This window comes from Zophobas morio, unplaced genomic scaffold (assembly GCF_036711695.1).
Source record: "Zophobas morio isolate AGI-343-1 ecotype UQ-CSIRO unplaced genomic scaffold, CSIRO_AGI_Zmor_V1 ptg000007l, whole genome shotgun sequence".
NCBI lineage: Eukaryota > Metazoa > Arthropoda > Insecta > Coleoptera > Tenebrionidae > Zophobas > Zophobas morio.
This window is the reverse complement of record NW_026972112.1, coordinates 12,064,276-12,086,730: the sequence shown is the minus strand read 5'-3', so window position 1 is coordinate 12,086,730 and position 22,455 is coordinate 12,064,276. Positions and strand designations below refer to the sequence as shown.

Below are 22,455 nucleotides of genomic sequence, written 5' to 3'. Positions count from 1 at the left end.
TGGAAAAACATTGAGGTGGTTTCGCGTGCTCCCTATTCAGTGGTGAATGGTGTTTAGGCTTTAGTACCTACGTAAAACCTAAGGTGTTTTTTATATCATTTATTTGCGTTTTATTTCTGATCGTTAAAAACAGCTGGTATTATTGGCATATTAATATTACTTATACTTAACGAGAATGAGCAACGAAAATAAGTCAGTCTCATGTGCAGTGTAAAGGCATGAAAAATCACAGGAACACATATTTTCTTCTACTACTTTAGATTCCGCTCATAAGAGGGATATTGAGAACTATAACGAGAAAGTTGGTGAAAATAGGGCAATTTTGAAAAGACTAATCGATGCAATAGTTTATCTATAGTGTTCTTTTCGTGAGCATGACAAAAAAATTATTCAGATAATGAAGGATATAAAAAGTATTGGTTTTCAAATTTGAGCCTCCTCTGAAGAAAATTTCACGAGCCGCCACTGGTAAGTAGATATATTTTGATTAAAAATTTACCATGTTTATGATAACTTTAAAACGTCTGCAAGATCTCAAAACATTCGGTTTTGCAGTTCCTGACTTAATTATTTAATTTTCGGGAACATGGATTAATGGTTTAATCAATAAAGTAAATTGACTTATTCGTTAATTTTTTTGGGCCACCTCTATAAGCAAATGTAAAAAATATGGACCCAATGATAAATTCAAGTGAAAACTCATAAAATTTGCACATTTTAGATGGGATTTATTCGGCCAAATTTTAAGCTGAAGTCATCACTTTTTAGGGAAGAATAAGCAAAGATATTTTGATTAAAAATTTACCATGCTTTAAAACTTCTCCAAAATTTCAAAACCTTTGATTTTGTAGATTCAAAATTCAATTGCAAAATATTGTTATACGATTCTGATTTTTCTGATTCTGAGCAATAATACCGAGAGAGCAATAAAAAAGAGGATCAAAGACATCCAAAGATTTCTGAGGATTTGTCTTTGATAAAATTTTCGTCTTGTCAAATTACCGTCAATTTGAAAGTTTGATCAAAGATCAAAGACACACTTTCAAATATCCATGGCTATCTTTGACCGTGTTTTTTATTGCCCAAACAGAGTATTTTAAAATGTGTTTCCAATTTTGAGCATTCATCTCTGTATTCGTGACTACATTTTTACACCTCTTGAATGTACGTTAATTTTTTGCAAAGTCAGTGCAAATTTTATCATAAGCCAAATCCTGAGTTGTTGAAAAGAATAAATAGGTTTTAGTCTTGCTTCTTCAAATAGTGTTAGAAATCATTACGGTTTCTAAAGCTGAACAAATTTGGAAGCCGGGTGATTCTTTTGATACACTTTTAAAGCAATAAAAACACCATGAAAGTACCAAATTGACACATAATACCGAAACAACAAATTTCATGCTTTGAACTGCCTTTTGACGGCGTTTTATTTATATTAACATTAATTTATATAAAAATAAAACTGTAAACGGCACTTTTGGGCAATAAAAACTTCTTCATGCTTTTTTGATAAAGGCTTGATTTCCAGTGATCTAAAAGTATAAGTAATAATAAATGTTTTCGCAGTCTCGAGCTTTCCACTTGATCACTTTGTAGCTTTCAAAAAGCAAGCGTCAGTCAAGAAGAGGCGTTAATTTTATTAATTCAAATTTCATACAATTGAAAACTATTACGAATTAAGATATAAGTTATAAAAGTTCGTTTATTTATAAATGTTTCTTAATTAATTTTTAATGTTCGAGGCTAAATTAAAAGCTTTTTTAATCGCTGTGCAGTACAATTAAATGTACTACAAAATTTGTTTACAAGCATTTTAAAGCAAAATTAATGACTTGCTTGTGGATTATTGTTTGTTTTAGACAGATTTTTAAGGAATAATTCATAGTTTTGGTATTGGTTGTAGTAAGTTACATTGTGTTGAATGCACGTGTATTTAATTAAATGAAACTTCGCCTGGTTAACCTATATTTTCCACATATTCATGAATACATTTTTCAAACGTTCTGTTAAAATAAAATAGTGGTATCAAGCCGTGAAATATGCTGGAAATTAATTGCGGTTTGGGTTATTTATTACTTGTGTTTTTACAATGTACATTAATTTTAACAGGTATTTTTCACTTTGTTCATTATTTTCTAGGGCTGTATTGCACACCCATTATTTTATGTTCATATTCCACGTATGTTTAATTAATTAATGTAGCCATAAAATAAACCGTTGGGTCATCTTAATTTCAGATTTCCTACATTTCATAATTTCTCATGTGGAAGAACGTCTCGTTCAAAGCGCTTGGTCAAATAAAAACTGTTAACGAAGTCGAAGAGATCACCATGCCGCTAAACTAAATGCAGCGGAAAACTGATGCGAAAACTTTCAGAAGGTGTCAATGAAAAATCTTAAGAACGGAGGAAAATAAGCACCCTCCTGCCTGTTGAACACTACTTTACGCGACGTTTTTTGTTCGCAGTTAAATCCAAAATTAAATATTCTCGATAGAAAACTCGTTATTTCTCCACAGTTTTCACATTTCCTCCACCATTCTTGGAGGCTTCTCAAGTATTCCCGTTTTAATTGTTTAAATAATTTCGAACGCTTCGCGTTCCTGGTGCAGCCGGCATCCTCCCTGGCTGCCGTTTTTGCGAATATTTTGCGTTATTTCCCTCCTGCCCCAACCCGTATATTGGACGCGTAGGTTTTTCCTCCTCATACCCTCTCGTTCCATCCTATAAATCTAACTTTGTTCTGCTCGTGCTGTTAAAGGACTCGCTCTGTTCTTGTCGCGTAATATCCGATGCAGAGAACTGTCTCTCTCACTTTTTCAACCCTTTATGTGGACGTCCTTGTCTGACACACGTACATTACCTGTAAAACTGTCCTTCTTGCACTTACTGTTAAAGGGGATAGTCTGGAGTCAGTCAGGATATATTTCTGCACACCCAGAATTATAGGGTGACTATGCACTGATAATATTGGCATCTCTCACTTTTTATACGAATTTTTGCAGAAGTAAAAGTGATGTTTGAGTTTCTCTTTTATTGTTTTCTAAAAGCACTCATTTACCTATTTTTATGTACGCAGCGGTGAATTGACTGTTCTATCGAATTCCATGGAAGTAAATTCGTTGCCATCGTGATCCGGACACGTAGTAAGAAGCTAAAATAAGATGCACCTAAGTAAAATACATATAATGCAGTTATAATGATAATTTTACTTATTTGTTATTTATAACAAAGATTGTACAAATAGAAAAGTGACAATTTCACTTCTATGATAAAAATGTTGTAAAGTCAAAAAAATTATTTAACCATATGTTTGAAGGACCAGTGATCATAACCCTCATCACCTAACCTTTTGCAGTTTTGTATAACTCCTTATGTTACAAGACGACTACCACCCTAGTAGTATCGGTAGCTCAAAATGTAAATTACATAAATGTCACAAATAAGTTTTTTAATGAAAACTGTTCCCGTGTCTGAAAAAAATAATAGAAAAAAATCGAAAATCGACCTTTATGAGTATGAATAAAGCGGATGGTTTACTGTTGCGCTATATTTTTGCTGCAGTCACTTTATTTCATATTATGTCATTTTTGGTTGGCCAGTACAGTAATTTCTGTGATAAGCTTACACTCAAGAACTAATTAAATATGTGAAGTCACAGTTAAGGAAAAACGTTACAAAACAGCAGATGGGCTACATGGGAAGAATATTTTTTTACTTTGATACTTTGTTGTCGAACTTGATATCTGTACCAAAAAGTTGAAGTTGCCATTTCGAAGAATATTTGCTGAAAAATAAATTCTGAAATCTTGTAGTATAGGCGAAGATTGACTGTTAATAGTAACTCTGGAGATATTTTTTTTAATGAGATGCTTCATTCGTAAGCATAACCGTTCAACAGATATTTAACGGCACGTTTCATACTGGTATAAAAAAACAGGATACAAATATATCAATAAGCTCGACTTTTTTTAAAGAAAGCGTTGTTTATAAATTTCTCGTTAAAATTCCAACAATTTGTACGCATTTAATTTACAATACTAATAATACTAAAGGACCAAAAATTGTACATATGAAGTATCACTTACATGACCGTAAGCCTCAAAAAAATAAACACAACTGTAAAACGTTGTTCCGGTTATGATACGTAAATTACTTGACGGTAAATTTTAAAAACTAGGGATCTTTGTGAACTCGCCGACAACTTAATCGAATTGATGGTGATAATATCGTCACAGACAGGGAAAAAACCCTCCATTTTAGTAACGACCATGTTGTAAAACCTAATATTGTAAAAGCCTGCATTTGAAGAACTATTTCGGAACATAATCCAAGGACTATTTAAATATCTACCAATAAATATTTACACCGCTTCTACCTTCCCTCTTTCTTGACTATACTTCGACCCTGTAATAAAATAACAAATTGCGGCAGTTTTTGTGAAATACCCACCAACAATTGGTTAACTGCACTTTTATTGGAGGGCCAAGGATGCGCAAAATTTTATTTTATCCGAGACCGTTTTCCTACCGATGGAAAAAGACTTCAGAAAACCATAAAGTTCTAGGTACGGTATTTTGAGAACAGATGGTAAAAAATAAGCCGTCATATTTAAAGTAATAATAAATATCAAAGCAGGAGGAGTTTCATCAGAATAATCTTTTCTTTTCAGTGGACCTTATAAAGACAGACAATAGTGTCTTATTTGTCTGATTTTCAGTTCCATTTTGTTCTTTAAAACGGTAAATAACAGAAGAAATAGTTTTTGTTAGTGTAGGATGCAATGACTTATTTTAAAAATTTCGATCAATTAATTCAAAAATTAGCTAAAATTCATGAAGACTATATAGATACATTCACACTGTGCTAAGCTTATTTTGACGAATCGAATTTCATGATTTCTGGAAGTTTCACAGTCTGTAGAATACAAAAATCTCTGTCCATTTTCTCAAAATTTTGTTTTGTTGATAAATATAGATTGACATACTGATTTTTGGTTTCATGTGAAGAGTTTATTATAAAAAAAATGTAAATTTAGTAGAATGTAGTTTTATATTTTGTTGTAAAACCTACACAATAGTGGAGAAGTAAATTTTATTGATGTAAGCAGTATTGGTTCAGTAAGCTTGCCAACTCCAGCTTTTTACAAGTGGATGGAACCAAATTTGATAAATATTTCTGCTGATGATAGTAGAAATTATATATGAAACATATAGTGTAAGCTGATACCAAATCGTTGTAAGAAACTAGGCAAAAGTGATTTGTACAAATACCTAAAAAAATTGTATTTACGTCATACTGAACAAATAACTATATTTATTCATTCATACTAAAGCTTATGACTCAATAAAACGCGTTGACTACGTTAGTTTATCAAAGTCAGTACGAGAATTTACAGAAAACTGTTCCAAAATCAGAATTATTCCCTTCTGATGAACAGAAAAATGCATCCATTATGTGAGTTAAACATTATAATTTATTTTGTGGTATATGAAAGACTTTGGGGATTACCCATCAAGTTATCTACATCGTTGCGTTTTCATTGCACATACCAAATTAATAACAGTTTATAAATAAACAAGAATCATGTTTCTTCATATGGCAAATAATGTTTTTGAAAATAAAACGTATTAATATTTTGTATGAATAAAATAAACTGATGCTTTTGAAGTAATTTCTGTAGCGTTTACAGTTCAGTGAAGCAAAATATAATCACGTAATTTAGGTTTAAGCTGTAAGCAAACATACGTATGTACGGAGTGTATACGGTAGGACTAATAAAGAAACAATTGATTACTAGTTTACAAAAATCAATATTTTGCAATATTTGCAAATAGCGTTGCAAGCAATAGTGGCGGGTAAGGGAATATCTGTAGCAAGAATATATAGCATCATATATAAGGGGGTGGGAATACGGCGGCCCAGCACCTCGGGCGGTCTGATAAGGCTCCAGGGGAGGTGGTGTGGAACAGTTCATTCGACGGAAACTACACGAAGAATTCAAAACCGAAGTATATCCAGTCTTCGTCTGGATCGTTGCGGCCTTAAAGCGATAGACTATAGCGGGATTAAATTTTCTTAGCTTATATGCACTAAATTCCGTTTTAATTTTACGTTGGCTCAATTTTACCGTCACATGTCTTACAGAATTAATCAAAATTGGTTACTTTCTTGAGATAATAGATCTCTGTTATAAAACATAAATTCCATATTTTTTAAAAATGTAAGCGAATATTTAATGTTTATGTACGTAAGTATAACAAGAACTAAAATATGTAATATAAAATACAGAGAAAAATTCTTTTATCCGCTTGCAAGCGAGACATACTCACTCAGTAAATATACCCACGTGTGTATATCGAGTACGTCAAATTTTGGAAGAGCTAAAAGACAACCATCTTGACGACGCCACTCCATACTATAAAGTATCTTAAAAAGTTAGGTTAAGTTTTTTTGACCACACACGATATACTTAAGACATTTTTTTGAGTTGTTGGCAAGCAAAATTTCTTTATTACTTTATTTTACTTTCATCAAGTGGCTGCTTTAGTGTATAATCAAGTTTGTAGTTGTTGTTTTCACAGCACTTGAATCAATTACGCTGGTGTAAAACATTTTTAAACATTTTATGGATATCAGTTTACACCAGTTGCTACCATAGAGTATTGTTAAACAAACACAAACACTCAAGTGTATAATTCCAAAAATTGTCCTTTATATAACTTTAGCTTTTTCCAAATCACAAAAATTATGTATTTTCACTATACTACTTAGTTTTTTAAAGAAAAAGCCATCATTTATAAAAACTTTTCCTTGACATTTTGGCAGCTACTTTGCAGTGTTAAGTTTAAGAAAATGAAATATAGAGTCCTTTAAAATATACTTTTGTTTGAAAATGGGAGCCAAATGCTTGAAATGCACTCCAACCTCCAACTAACTATAATATTTATTGTTGATTAATACAATTTACATAGTGGATTGTATATCTGATACTGACTGTCTGACCAGTGATTATTGACTACTAACTTATAAGGGGTCTTTCATACAAACAGGGTGGGGGCACCTCCCCTTTCTCTACACAGTTGCGGACAGCTTTTGATATGTTGAAAGAAAATTGCATAATTTTAGTCAGCATTGAGAAGTTGAAGATTGATTGCAACATGGGAGTTCTTCTTTTCAACACTTTTAGCAATATTGCTTATTTACAGATGTATCATCATTATTTATCACAAAATTATAAGTAAATACATTACCTTAAATAAAATTTGTGAAGGTGAATTGAAACCAAACAAACTTAATTATATTTGCCACTATAATTTTCTCAAAGCAGACATTAAATCCTCATCTTAAAAGTACGTGACAAGCAAGTTGGATGAATTTTCACAATTATGAATGCGAATTTCTGAATTATAATTAGATAGCCAATATTTAGTTAATGAAGGAATTCACGATTCGAAGATAATATCACTAACTAAATTTGTGTACCTAGAACTAATAATATTATGAACGATACGAAATAATAGTATTTCTGTTAATAAAACAAACGACAAATCATACTATGTAAATATTATCTACATTTACACAACATTGGATTTCTGCATTACGAAAGCAGCAAATACATCCATTTAAATGATATTTACATTTCATTGTTAGTAGCTGAACGCTGCCTCATTTCTGCTATAAATGTGATCTTATAGTAAGTACAGGCACAAATTCATGTATTTTATCGCTTTTTAACGAATACTATGAAATTTACGTAATGAGGTATACCTACGTATTGTTAAATCTAAATGGGTTATGCGATTTTTCAAAATATAATAGATTCGATTATTTCAATATAAGAATAATTATGTTTGCAGCCAACTTTGTGTGCTAAATGTATTCATTTAACTGATTAAAATGTAGAGTATTACTGTATATATTGTAAAGTACTGAAAATCTTGGATCGGGGCCTTTGGTTGGCTGCGGTTTTAATAAGATCTGCTTGATTGGTTTTCTTTATATTATTAAAATCAGAAGTTCGTTTCATTCGTTAACACAATATTGACGAAGGAATTGTTTTTTGGGAAAAGTAGCATATCTGAGTTTTTTTTTATTGTAAGATGTCAACATTTTGTTCATAAATTTTTTTGAATATATGTATTTATCTATTACACTTCACATAAAAATGAAACGATCTTATTAACCTAGAATGTTACTAAACTGAACAGTTACTAGTCCCTCGCCCCTGACATTTTGACATACTTGACATTTTTTTATTATTAAGTTTTGTCTGCTGATTCACTTCATAATTATATTCTTACAAAAATTAAATCTAATCTAGACTATACACAACTGATTTTGCATGTAAGATGCATTATTTTCTGTTGAAATATGTAATATGGTTCCTATTGAATTATGTAATATGCTCAAATGTAACGTAACACTATAGGCTCAACGTATATGTATTTCTAGAACTTGAGGTAAATTAGACGATCTGTTTCTAAGGTAACTCGGCAGCTAATTCTGTTCATACGATTATATGTAAATATTTTTAAACAAAGACAAAATTAATTAGTTAACAACATATAAATGCGACGTGATAAGTTTTTAAAACCAGTAGGAAGCCTACTTTAAACTTAAATTTTTTTAAGGGTTTGAGAATAATCATTGCATTTTGTAAGTGTAGAACGTAAGTTAAAGATGAAATTAAATTTCGCCCTTTGAGATTATACATTTTATAGTTTGTGTATGATCGACTAGAATTTGAAATAATGTCTATAACATGTTTTTGCAATGGTAAAGTATTACGTAAGTCATGTAACACGATTGCGTAGGAAACTGAAAGATTTTCTTCCGACAGTCCCAACATCTCACAAAAGACCAGGACGAAAGCAGGCGAACGGCATCGCCATAGCATAGCCCGTTCTGTACCGCACCGCACAACGAACGGCCCAGTGACAAGTGCACCCCCCACCCTAGCATTACTGAATCCCTGTTCTCATTCCACCGACTGCAACCCCCACCCCGTCAACCCCCGACGGACAACTTTTTATGTTGTGTATACTAAAGCAGATGGGTCGTGCTGTGTTCGCTTAAAGCGATAGACCAGATATATTTTTGCACTTTACTGTCGATAAATTAACAATGACAGTATTTGTGCAGAAATATCAACTCGACGTATTTCAGCACTTATTAAAAATAAAAAGTCAAGTTGATAAAAAAATCTCAATTAGAGACCACGTTACAGTTACTTACATGCTGCTGTAATCTAAAAGTGATATTTTTCGTTTTATGTTTGGAACTAACTAGCTTAAGTTTGATTACACAAGAGATAAATGATGGATTGACATACATTTGATACCATATAATCGAAAAAAAGTCGTCTAGTAAGCCATGAAATTTGTTTTTAAAATGATGATGTTGGTACTGAACAAGGTACTCTTGGTGTTGCCAACAGAGTTTTTAACATTAAATTTCAAAGGTTGCTAGAAGACTTTTTTATACCATCATCTTGTAGTTAATAATAAATCGAGTTCCACATAATATTTCAACAATATTTATTTTTTCCTAAATGGAATCATAGTTTTATAAAAGACACAAAAAACATGTATTTTAGTACTCGTGAATTTAAAAAATTCGATGATGGTACTGATATGTTATTATTATAGTTCTGAACAAATAATCGAAAGAAAAATTTAAAGAGGTTTTAAATCAACCCGAGTTTTATGTTTATTGGGTTATTATTTGTCTCGAAAATGCAACAATGGTATCACTCACTCATAGGCAATTTGACACAATTCGCACATATAATTACATATTTATGTTTTATTACACATAATCTATGACCAAAATGTGGTACATTATAGATGTGTTATGTAATGGAAGTTTTCATTTGAAATACAGTTAGAAACATTAGTTGAAAGGCAAAATTCTTGGAAATGCTGTAAATAAATTACTGTATATTATACCGTCCTATCAATAGTGCGTCCTTCAACATTTTGTTGTTGCTGCAATTCCTAGAAATTGTGTTACCACCACAACTAGATGTAACTAATAATTCTGTTTTTAAATAAATTCTATTAGACTGTTGGCACTTCATTATTTTTCTTTTCAACATTATGACACCAAAAGGTGGAATGACGACAATGGTGCAAAGAAATGTCTACTTATCGCATTGCTTGCGTTAATTACCCAGATTATCTAGGAGAGACATATTTTTCTTTTTGTTTAGTGTTATTATTGTCTGATATTTGCGTTTTTTCTATATTATTTTTTAAATGATATAGAAAAACTTAAAAAATCATTTTGGCTTCAGTTTAGCATGAAATAATAAGAAATCTAAAATGATTCAAATATCAAGGACGGCTTTGAAATGTCAAAAATGTGTGCGTCACTATGATAATAAAGCGACAAAATATTTAACAGATATTCCAAAGCTACTCTTGATACCAGAATCATTTATGGACACGTTATATATCCACATTTATTATTTATTATTTATTACTTTCATTATTGTTATTTAGAAAGTTTATGTAACTATTTTGCTTCAACATTTTTGTGTATTTATCACCAAACAAAATTTTGTAAATTTTCGTCATAATTAGCCTCATCCAAATAGTAAAAAAAGAAAGTGTGAAATACATTATTTGCATTTGAAGTAGAAGTAAAAAAAATGCAAATTATTATATTATAAAAAGATTTAAAAAATACACATTCGGTATACAGGAGCTTTGATTACGAATAAACTTACTGTATTTGTTGCGTAAAACATCCTTTTTCTTGGAGGAGAAATCAAATAAAAATAATAAAAATTATTCAATACAATGATATTATTACCATATTAGTGCGATAATAAGGTATCAATAGAAGTTATCTTCACGCGTGAAAGGAGAAATATTTTTCCCTCCACGTCTTCACGCAACAGTTGTACATACAATGGTATAGGCAAAATTTAATTATGCTATGCTGGGATATTATAATACAGTATGTCCCCAAATTCAGAAAAATTTTAACCTTACTTAAAACTATTCCACCTACAAAAACTTATACGTAGTAGGTACAGATAATCGTAATTATGTAGTCTTAATTGCAATATTACGTATATTAAGCAAAGTATTTTCATTTCTTTGCAATTTTTTTTAGAAAATCACAAATACATTTTTTCCCTCGTGTAAACTATATATTTTTTAACGAATGTTTAATTCAATTATCAATAATGAAGTTATAAAAATGTGGATAAAAGTGTAGAGAATACTCTAAAAATGTTAATTTTACACAAAGTAGAAGAAGGTAATACAATTTTATTATTTTTACTTACCGACCAATGTTTGGGAAATACTAATTTACTAAAGTTGTTTTGATAAATATCTGATTTCATGTTTATTTGGTGTTTCACCCCTCATACTGCATAAAGATCTAGGTTTCCTTTCTCTGGTATTGTACTGGTTCAATTAACACATTTATAAAGTTTCTACAACCAAATTTTACAATAATTCCTGCAAGAAACTATGTATTGCAAATTTTTCAGAGTTAATGTTAATACTGATTTATATTAAAAACTTTGATTACAATTTATCTTCATCGCTGTTTTAAGGGTGATTACATTTTTTTTTAATTGTTAAAAACATGTTTATTGAACATTATGGGTTTTTGGTGATTAGGTATCTTATAATCAATGTATTTTATCAATTATTTCAAACGAAAAAAACTAGTAGTATCAAAAAGTTAAGAAATTTATCACAAAAAATATTAAATCAATCTTAATCGAAGAAATATACACCTTGAAACACGGTATTTATCCCTTGTGCTACAGCAATATTCTTTTATTTTTAGAACTGTTACTGTTTACACAGGATATGTTCCAGCAGTGATTATGTTGACCATTTGAACAATCTCTTTCAGAAAAGTTGCTTCTGATTCCCTCAATTTCTGACAAGACGGTGACGTTACGATTATTGTTACATTGTAATCAACATCAACAATTTACACCATTTACCTCGAAATTAAAATTCAAGTAACTTTTAAAAAATGTTATTTACCAAACTTACATATTATGCAAGCCTCCATAATTAACACTGAAGTCATGGATCAACGAGGTTCAGTTCAAAAGAGTTCATTGTTATTAAACAATCTATTTTGGTGTTACAATGTGTGCATCCGTTATATAAATAAGTGACACTGTGACGTCACACGGGGTTAAATGACTTATAGTGTCTCTTATGAATTTATGTTATAATTTTACGCATTTATTCTGTATGTAGTCAATATGTATTATACCCTGTTGTACTATCAAGTTACTAATATGTTAAATTATTATTGTTGGTGTATTATAATTTATGTGTCATAAACATTATTATATTTTGTATCCAGTATTGTATGCTCAAACTTGTAATTAAAATTTTGTTAATAAATGTAAGTTTTATCACTTTTTAATTAGAAAACAGTAACATTTTTTAATAATTTAATTTTTTCTTTTTCAGTAGTATTTTTCAATTTTTTTTTGTCATTATTTCTTACACATAACTGTGTCGACGACGTTATTTTTTTGGAGTTGAGATGTTTACAATGGACTGTACAGTCCAATTTAATGTTACAATAAATAAATACATTAAAAAATATTAACTTTAATTCGATTATTTCCTAACATGTACCGATAATGAAAACCAAAAAACGATATGAAGATGTAAGTAACAAATACTTAAGATTATTCAAGTTTTTGAAACAAGTTGTTAATTAGTTAAGCGATACAGGCTAATGATGTGTTATAATAACCGTAATGGGTTGTATGTAAACTAACAACCTACATATTTATTATACAATGAGTAATATAAGATGGTCTATACTATACTTTGACAGTTGAATAAACTTACAAGTTCACTATATTTAGTTTGGATATCCAGTATCTTAAATCCAAAAGTTAGGGTAATAATTAATAATACATTGTGACGACGCGTTTCAACAGATTGTAGCCCAAAGAGTTCAAGATATGTCATGGTTATTTTTATCAATATGCATTTTTAGAGTAACAAATTAACACATTTTTTTGTCCTCTTTCAGTGTAATTTATTTATATTTATTACATTATAAAAATGATTTCAAATAAAAACAATAAATTTTATGAACTGTCTTATAATTTCAGAATTCAGTTCAATTTTTTTCAATATGAATATTACAGTCTGATGAGTATATAGTTTGCTGCATTTTAAACACATGCAGTTAATTTAATACGAAGATATCAAGGCAATCAAGTCACTTTGAATTTTAATATAATTATTTGCATCTTCAATTCTCAAAAATAATTTTAAATCATCTGCGAGAAATAAATAATTACTATGAGTAAAATGTTGCGTTAAATCGTTTGTATGAAGAAGAAACAGTATTGGTCTTCAGTGACTTGTAGACCATACTTTGGTGTCGCTGGAAAGACAATGATTAACATTCACATACTAATTATATCTCTTTAAATAAGATCTTAGCCATAGAAAAACTTTACCACCCATAAAGGACATTAATTTTGCAAACTCCCACATATTTTATACATATTACAGTCACCAATATTCCAATTTTACAATTTTGCGACTGGTAATTTCGTTTTATATTTCTTTATATAGTTGTCATATATTTAGTGAAACAGTGTCTTTAATATACTTCATAACGTGCGTGTCATGTCGCAAGGAATCTTAAAATGCCACCTAGAACGAAATGAGCATTGTATGAAAATTATATTAATACAACTCGTGTACGAGACGCACTTCTCATCCTATGAACTGCAGCATTCGTCGTCGCCTCATGTTGCAAAATTTTATAATTATTGTGCTAGATACATAACTGCAGTTTAATAAAATAAAAAATAAAATAATAAATAGTAATTCATTAGACAACATGAAACAGATGCGACATGTTATAAACATCACTAAACTGACATTTCAATTTTTTCTGGAGGAAATCTTGCTAGAAAGTGTTTTGTTATTTTTTCCTCTTATGAGCAACGAGTAAAATATATTTTCACTTTCTTATTGTTCCCACAACAATATCATATCAACGTTTAGCAGTTTCAGTGTCAAAATACATTAAGATTGCGCCTATGTAGTTATGATAAAATAAAATACACAAACACGTCTCTAATTATTACAAATATATCAACAACTTCCAACACTATCTACACCCTCGCATTCGTTGAAGTCTGTCCTGTTTTCCAGAATTTTCAAGCGAGGCGACCTCCTCCACGACACGGCCCGGTCTTCTTGTTCTTATCTCGGGACTGGATTCTTTACGGTTTCCATGGTAACGGACCTTGTTTGCTCACGGTTTGCGGGCCGCTGTTTCATTCTTCTGGCTAGTTTTTATTTTGGTCTTGGAACTATAAGGACCCGTGCAGTCGGTCCAGTTCTTGTATTACACAATTTTATTATTGCAAAAAATTAGAAATTATCTGTTGTTGATGGAAGGGAAGGGAACGACGCAAGTCAAAGTAGAAACGTAACATAAGTCTGGAACTCTAATGAAACAACAATTAAAAACCCTTTAAACCACGCCATATTGCAAACTGTACTTAGTCAGGAATTTCATTTTGGCAACCATTAATATTAATCTAGTGCCATCAATATAACGAAATTACTTCACTGTTACCCCGTGTCTGGTAGTCCAAATGAGTTTTGGTAGCGCACCGACAGCAGATGTGTAGTCCACTTGACATGAGTTGCCGTCAAACTTACAATATTCCAACGAGCACCGAAAGTTATTTCGGGTACTATGTATGCAAGTAAGATTTTCTAGAAATTTGTTATTTGAAATGTCGGAGATTTGTTTATGTATATTCCAGGCTCTTTTTGCTTTATGTATGTGCACGAGTTTTGAAGTTTAGTGTGGATCAAATTTCCCCAGATCGTAGCGATGAAGTTGTGGCATTTCGTGCACGATTAATTTTAGATAAAAAGGTTTCGTATTAAAATAAATAACGCGAAATACATAGAGGCCAACAGGGTTTTTAATTTTTCATTCAAACATTTTTAGTAACAGATTTGTACGGCTTCGTAGTTCGTTCATATTAAATGTAAAAATCAATATAAAATATAAAAGACATATACAGTGTGATCAATGTTGACATATTATGGAATCAAATATCGAATGTTTATACATACATATTTTATAGTTGATTCTACCAGAGTTATGAGATTATTTATAGTTTCTTTCAGTGGTATTAACGTGTTTTAAAGATAGTTGAACAAAAGATAATTAGTAAATAGCTTAACGAAAAATTTTCAGTACTACGTTTTATAGTTTGTCTAAAAAACTAGTTCAGCTATTAGCCGTACTTAGTTTTATGTATATACATTTATATAATATAATGAATAGCTTAATAATCTCTTGGTAGCGGTTAGTACCATACAAAAATTTGTATTGTTAGAGCACTAACCACTGACCCGGAAATGACAGACATTCAAGGGAGACTACGGTTACGGGTACTAAGACCGAGTAATAATATGCATTATTGCGACTGTTGACAAGACGAAACGACATTCGAGATCCTGAAATTACAGCGTACTAATTGGTTTGCTATTATTCTCTAACCTCTCCCCACCCCCAGGAATCTTGCGTGACTGCCGATGATTTATCCACGTACGACTTAACCTACGCTACTCTGATTTAGTCTGCTTTATGCTAATCTACCCTGATCAACATAATCAGTCTATTCCAGAAACTTACCAGCAACATGACATGTTCCTAGAACAGAACAGCTTCTTGTTTTATTATCATTATTTGTGGATTGTAGTCACTAAGTAGTTAGCAAAACTTCACAATATGTTTTCAGCCAGCGTAATATTTTCCATGTAAATTATATAACCTAGTCATAAATTGTAGGCTTTATTATGAATTGTTTATATTTTGTAATTTTTTTTAACGCAGTTATTAATGAGTTATTTTGTAATAATACGGTGTTTTATGTTTTGTAATTTCGCCACCTGGTAGCGTAAAAAATTTTTAATAAGCACACTTCATCAATACACATTTTTCTTTAATTCAATTTATTTTAAATGATACTGCACCATTTTGCACTCTTTCTGAGATACCACTGATTTATGTGCACTATCAGTAAAAATGATTAAGTAAGTAAATATAAAACATTAGTACGTTCTGTAATTATTTCTCTTGTTTAACGGAAGGTGAGACATAATGGGGCAAAACGAGATATCCCCCATATTTCGTGATTCAAATACACTAATGCTAGAATCAAATCGTTCGTGACACTTGTCACTTGTGTCACCGTTCCAAATTAGGGGGTAGCATGTTACACAGGAATAAAAATATTGTTTTAAGAGTATAGAGATTTTAACTTGTGTAAGTTAAAAAGAGCAAAGATTTTCTCAAAAAAATAAATGTGAAGACGTCATCAACTTTTTAGCAGGGATAAATATACCAAATTGGATAATGTAATACTTTACTATTTAAGAACAACATTACTGCGTTATTAATTACAATTTCAGGAAAATGAGATAAGCCGTTTTTCATTTAAATCAATACAATAAATTGTATTAAACAAATTTTTGTTGTGTTTTAATTACATCTACAACGTATTTTTAAAATATGTATAGTGAACCAAGAGTTATAAGGTTATATGGCCATCATAAAATCATCCCATTGTGTCGAAGTTAAGTTGTTTACAATAGAAAAGGTTTTAGGGTCGTAAATAACGTGTCCACTGCAGCTCGACCGGCTCTTGTGGTTTCGTTCAGGGGCGGCTTTCACTAAATATGAAAATCCACCACTCCACTATTTCTTTACTACCTGCAGCCGCTGAGGGTTCCGAAATAACCACTCGCTTTGAAAGTCGGCCCTGTTAAATATGAGCAAGAAATGTTTAGAAGATGATTTATTGCCAGCCGGTAAGCTTAGTGCGAACCACACAAAGGGGGTATTTATTTGCGGCCAACTACTTTTATGATGGCCATATAACCTTATAGGTCTTGGTTCACTATACTTCAAAAATTTCACAACAATCAGGAGCTCTGAAACGTCGAGAAAATGTGAAAAATAAAAATGTTTATTGACACAACATTACATTCCAAGGCATATTTCTCAGCATACGGGCAGGGTCGAGTTATCATCCAGGTATGTAAAGTGTTTCTAAAGATATTTGGAAACATAGTTAAATACTTTTATTGCATTTTCAGCGAGATGTAAATGTTTCAAAGCCTCGAGCCGCAGGTTAGAATTTTGCACTTCATTGTATGCTCGCCGAATTGTACTCGGGTACTTTTATGATTAAGCTCAATAGCAGGTAGTTGAAGGGTGATCAGGGACTAATGACACTCATAAAGTGATTCACTCTGTTTCCAAATATCTTCAAAATACTGTACCTAAACACCAAAAAGTCTCCCAGTACCCTCAGGTAGCCATAAAGAGATTAAAAGCTTAGCGTTAGCATTATCATAAGTACCAATTTTTTGTCAAACAAAAGAGAAATAATACACAATTTTTAAAATTTGACATTTCAATTTAAAATAATTCAGCATCATTTATGCTTCTAATTTTAATATAACTGTCTCTTTGAAAATTTAACAAAACATTTAAAAACTGATGTATGGTTGGATGTGGTACATAAAATGGCATTGTATTTGATGGAATGCAAAGATTCACAGTAGGTTTGTTGGAAAGATGCCGAATTCTTAGCCCATATAGGAGGAGGGAATGGCGAATCTTCATCTACATAAATGTCTGCCAAAAAATGCTTTGGCGACAGCTTAAAATTTTTGTACCTGTTAGGCGGAAGAGAACTCGGCTTTTCCAATATTTACTCCATAAACTTTTGAGGTGACCTTATTAATTTTTTAATGGGACAACTTTTTTTATTTCATTATAACCCGCAGGAAAAAGGTAAGAATATGGATACATTTTCAACTAGCTGGTAAAGAAATACAGTGTTATTTGAACCTATTGTTAATAATCTTGGAGTGCCACAGGGAGTGTTTTAGGTCCATTGCTGTTTCGTCCGTAAATAAAAATGATACGTACCTTAATATAAAATGTAATTTATTGACTCTTTTTACTGATAATAAATTATTAATATTTTGTTCTAAAGATTTTGTTACTACAAATACCAGAGTAAATAAAATGCTAGATAAACCATCTAAGGATTTTGAAGTAAGAAAATAAGTTACAACGTATAAATACTTACTTAAAAAAAAATTACCATTGTGTTAACAAAAAACAAATTATAAGCAATATTAATGTTCATATTGATGGATGTAGGTACATACAGTGTTGGAAATGAAATACTTACATTCTGCTTTTGGTTTAAATAATTATTTTAATTATGTAATCAACAAAATATAAAAAAAAATATCTTTAGAATAGCTAAATATTAAAGATCCTTTCTAAATTTATGTTGCTATTTTTACAATAATTCTACCTTCTTTAATTATTGTGCTTCTGTTATGCATTTATTAACATGAGTAAAGCCGACGTACTAAAAAACCGCAAAACAGAATAATATATTTTTTTTAAATTAATAGGTACGCCTACACAGTGTCTTCAGTGTGTTGCAAAGAATGTCAAACTGAATAACAGAATTATTTTAATGATTTTCTACGATGTGCTGCTGAATATTTTATCTTATACCTAGATACCAACTTTACCACTTTCATCTCAAAAATGTACTGTAACTTTTTACCTACTGCATTCATTTTTCACTATCCTTTTCATGACCGTATTTCTTCTGAAAATGCATAAAATATTAAAATATTCTGCGGTAAAGGGCAAATAACGCATAATAAAGGGTAGCCACATTATGGATAAAATGTTTTATGAAATATTGTTAGGAAATCCATTGCACTGCACAAACTCTGCGTAGTAAAATAAGTTCAAAAAAAGAAAATTTTCCCCAGAACATTTTTGTTTAACTTGAAATTTAACTACTTCAGGAGGTAGTTGATAACACCCTCCACATTTGATCACTGATACAAGGATAGCGTTAATTTTAGGGACTTTTAAAGCATTTATGTCTTCTAGTGATGTATAAAGCTATTTTTGAAGATACATACATGTTTAATCGGGGTGTACTTTTTTGCGACTTTGTACATATCGTATGATCCGTAAAATTTTTATTCAGAGTAGGCTGTGATCAATACATGTCAGCTTAGCCTACTTATTTCGAATAAATGTTACCCTCTCTATTTATCATGCGTTGGTCACAGCCTACACTAAATAAAAATTTTGTGGATCAGAGTGTAACTTTTAAGTTTAACTACAACCAACTTCCAACCGAAGAAAGACATTTAAAATCATTAGTCAACAATCACACCCTTTTCATCAAATAATAAAGAAAAAAAAACCAACTTAAAATAGAAAACTGAGATTTATTCATCCAGTTAATCACACACCATTTCCATCAACATACAGAGCTTCACCCATAAATACATTAACAATGAGCAACAATTTATAATACAAATTACCTATTTGAAATAATATTACATAAAATAAATGCATTTAATGCGGGTATATATAAAGTCTATGTTAGTCCTTCACAGTCTTTGAATTTCTTCAAACATCAATTAGAACAAAAAAATAAGTCGCCTACAATGAACAACTGTTGGTAAGGGCAGTGACAGCTAGGAATCAAATAGTCTACACCATCCTCGACGAGTTCGAAGACGCTCCAGCCTCGCGGGAACGAAATCCATAAACAAACACAATATGCGTGACGTCAAAAGTCATTGTCCGACGAGTCACTGACATGGTGCGGACTGCGTGCACGACGTCCGCCGCCGCCGCCGCCGCCGCAACCCTTCCGCCTCCGCGCTCCTACTCTCCCGCGCACTTCTTCACCGCGCGTCCATGCTGGACTCTGACTGGGAGCCGTGATCGGACGAACTGGAGCTGGAGATCGTCTCCGTGGACTTGCTCTTCGGCTTGTACTCGGTGATGATGACTGTGACGCTGTTAACGGTGACTTCGCGGGTCTGCGCCGTGCTGCGGTCGACGTTCTTCAGCCTGGGCGGATGACGGCGTTTCTTCAGCGACTTTTTGTCTTTTTTCTCTCGCTTCTGCTGGCTCGTCGCAGGCAAGAACTGCGTGGCCACCTGCTGGGCCACCAGCTGCGGGTTGATGCGGGGTTTGCGCGTCGAAGTGCCCTTGCGAACGTCACACATAAGACATTTGAAAGCTTCCGCCGTGTTCCTGAATGTACATACGCTGCAGTCCCAGAAATTGTCTTCTAACACCTTTGCCTGACGTTTTGCTCGTCGAATCGGACTCTTCTTGTGATCCATCGCGGTCAATCGCGCTTTAAACTCACTTTTTTAACACAATCTGACATCTAAAATACATATGAGACGCCATGTTTCGTTTTGACAGAAGGACTGGCTTTACGCGCATGTGCGATACAAAAGATGGCAACGCGGAACACTGACAGTTCGTGTTGATATTAAAACTGGGTTGTGCATTATGTTATGCAAAATTTTTTTCGCGATATCTTGCAGGTGTTCAAAAGTTCTTGTTAAGGTTACCCATACCAATTCGTTTGGATATGAAATCGCGAATCATAAACTCGGTGGGCTTGACAAGTACTGCTGTTATGTTTTACTTTTGTTTCGCTTTCACTTAGATTTGTTATCGTCGATCAGCTGATTAATATGTGAATTCAGGAGCGGACTAAGCACTTTTGTACCGCAAAAAAAAACATTTAACTCACACTCGGACCGTGGGGTCCCATTTGAAATTTATATCGTTCTGCCATACCTATATAATAATGTAATAATATGTACAGCATGTATATTTTTTCTAAGAAAATGTCATTGAATAATCAAGCAGCTGTGGCACATTTGTAGAAAAAATTACACTATTGAGCCTGAAAATTTAAAGAAAAAAATGTATTTGTTCTTTAACTAATACTTGACCATATACTTTACTTATGCACTGCCACTGCAGAAAATTATTAAAAAGCATTGCAAGTTTAAAATTTAAGATACGGCAATTCGGACTAACTCACTTTTAGAAAATATTTTAACAACAATAAATTATTATCTATGCTTATTTTGTGGTTTCGCAATATCGTAAAAACAATCAGTAATGGATATTCCATTAAATTCAGAATGGAAAGAATAATCACGATATTCAGGCTTACTCATGAGAAGCGATACTCCCAAAAAATTTAAAACGCAACCAACAATACGATTGTATAGAAGATAATTGCCATCACTGTATTTTAAATCAAACATAATTAGCTGTGTGATTTTAATAATTTGGAAATAACGTCAATTTTTAGATAAAAGCAAAAGTAAACAAAGTCAAAACAAGAGAAATCCCTAAATTTAGACAAAAGTTAAAATTAGCGTTAAGTTAAGATTGCAATACCAGTAAGTACGTGTTTATTAAATATTTTTATGCAGGGTCGTTAGAATGTACGGTTAAATATCTTGAGAACTAATTGTACAAATCAACTGAAATTAGATACAGGGTTACAAAAAGTTGTGCTCTAATTCATACTTTCTTTCTGACTGAAATGGCAAAATATATTATTTTAAATAAGAATAAATAAAAAAAGGTAACACAGTTACCTTTGAAAATAATTTTAATTTGACAAAAGGTGTTTCTTGCAAAAATGGTGCATCAAAGTGAAACTGAGCGCATAGAATTGTTAATTATTATCGGTTGCGGTGACAAAAGACGAAGTTTTGCTCAAGTAGTAACACCTTTCAATGAAATTCATCCTGAGCGAAAGTCTATTTCTAAAGTCGACGGTTTCAAAAACCCTACGAAGATTTAATGAAACTGGAAGTGTTAAAGAAACTCCAGAACCTGACCGGCCAAAAACTGCTACAAATCATGAAAATGCCCAGTCGTCGCGTACAAAATCGGTTCCAGTCATGTTCCAGTGAAAAGAATTATTTTTTGTAACCATGCAACCCAAAGTACCAACCCAAGAGAGGAGAGATTATGGTCACTGTAGGGAGTCCGTCATAAAATGCAAAATTTGTAAACAACACCAGATAAGCTTATTTATTTCCAAATGAAGAGTACTGTAACTTCATTTGAGATACACCTGTTAAAACTTTTATGACTTAAGCGGCTTAAGCCAAACCGCCCTTATAAGTCAAACTGGCTACTGTAAGCTTTGTGGACCCGAACCGCAAAATTATTACTGTCCATTGTTCGCATAATGTAGCTGTGAACTGAATTAAGTAATACAATAGCCAGTTTGACTCATAAGGGTGTTTGGCTTAAGCCGCTTAAGTCATAAAGGTTTTAACAGGTGTATCTCAAATGAAGTTACAGTACAAGGAATAACGATTGAAATCCATATGTACGTATTTTGAAAGAAATTAAGTTGAAAATTAACACGCTGCAGGAAATACATTGAGAAACCTACAAGGTTTAGTCTAACACAACTTTTTATTTTCGTCCAAATGTAACAGTAAAAAATGCAATTGTTTAATCCTGTTCCAATATTCTATGAAAAATTGAACTAAGTCTACTTATT

General features: G+C 31.8%; 1 protein-coding gene across 1 annotated transcript; it reads right to left on the bottom strand.

Annotated features, from left to right (window-relative positions):
- Positions 1 to 19,313: 19,313 nt before the first annotated feature.
- Positions 19,314 to 20,561, bottom strand: LOC135124124 (YY1-associated factor 2). Its single transcript, XM_064048991.1, has one exon. The coding sequence runs from the start codon at positions 20,243 to 20,245 to the stop codon at positions 19,799 to 19,801; it is 447 nt and encodes a 148-aa protein (XP_063905061.1). The 5' UTR covers positions 20,246 to 20,561; the 3' UTR covers positions 19,314 to 19,798.
- Positions 20,562 to 22,455: the final 1,894 nt, after the last annotated feature.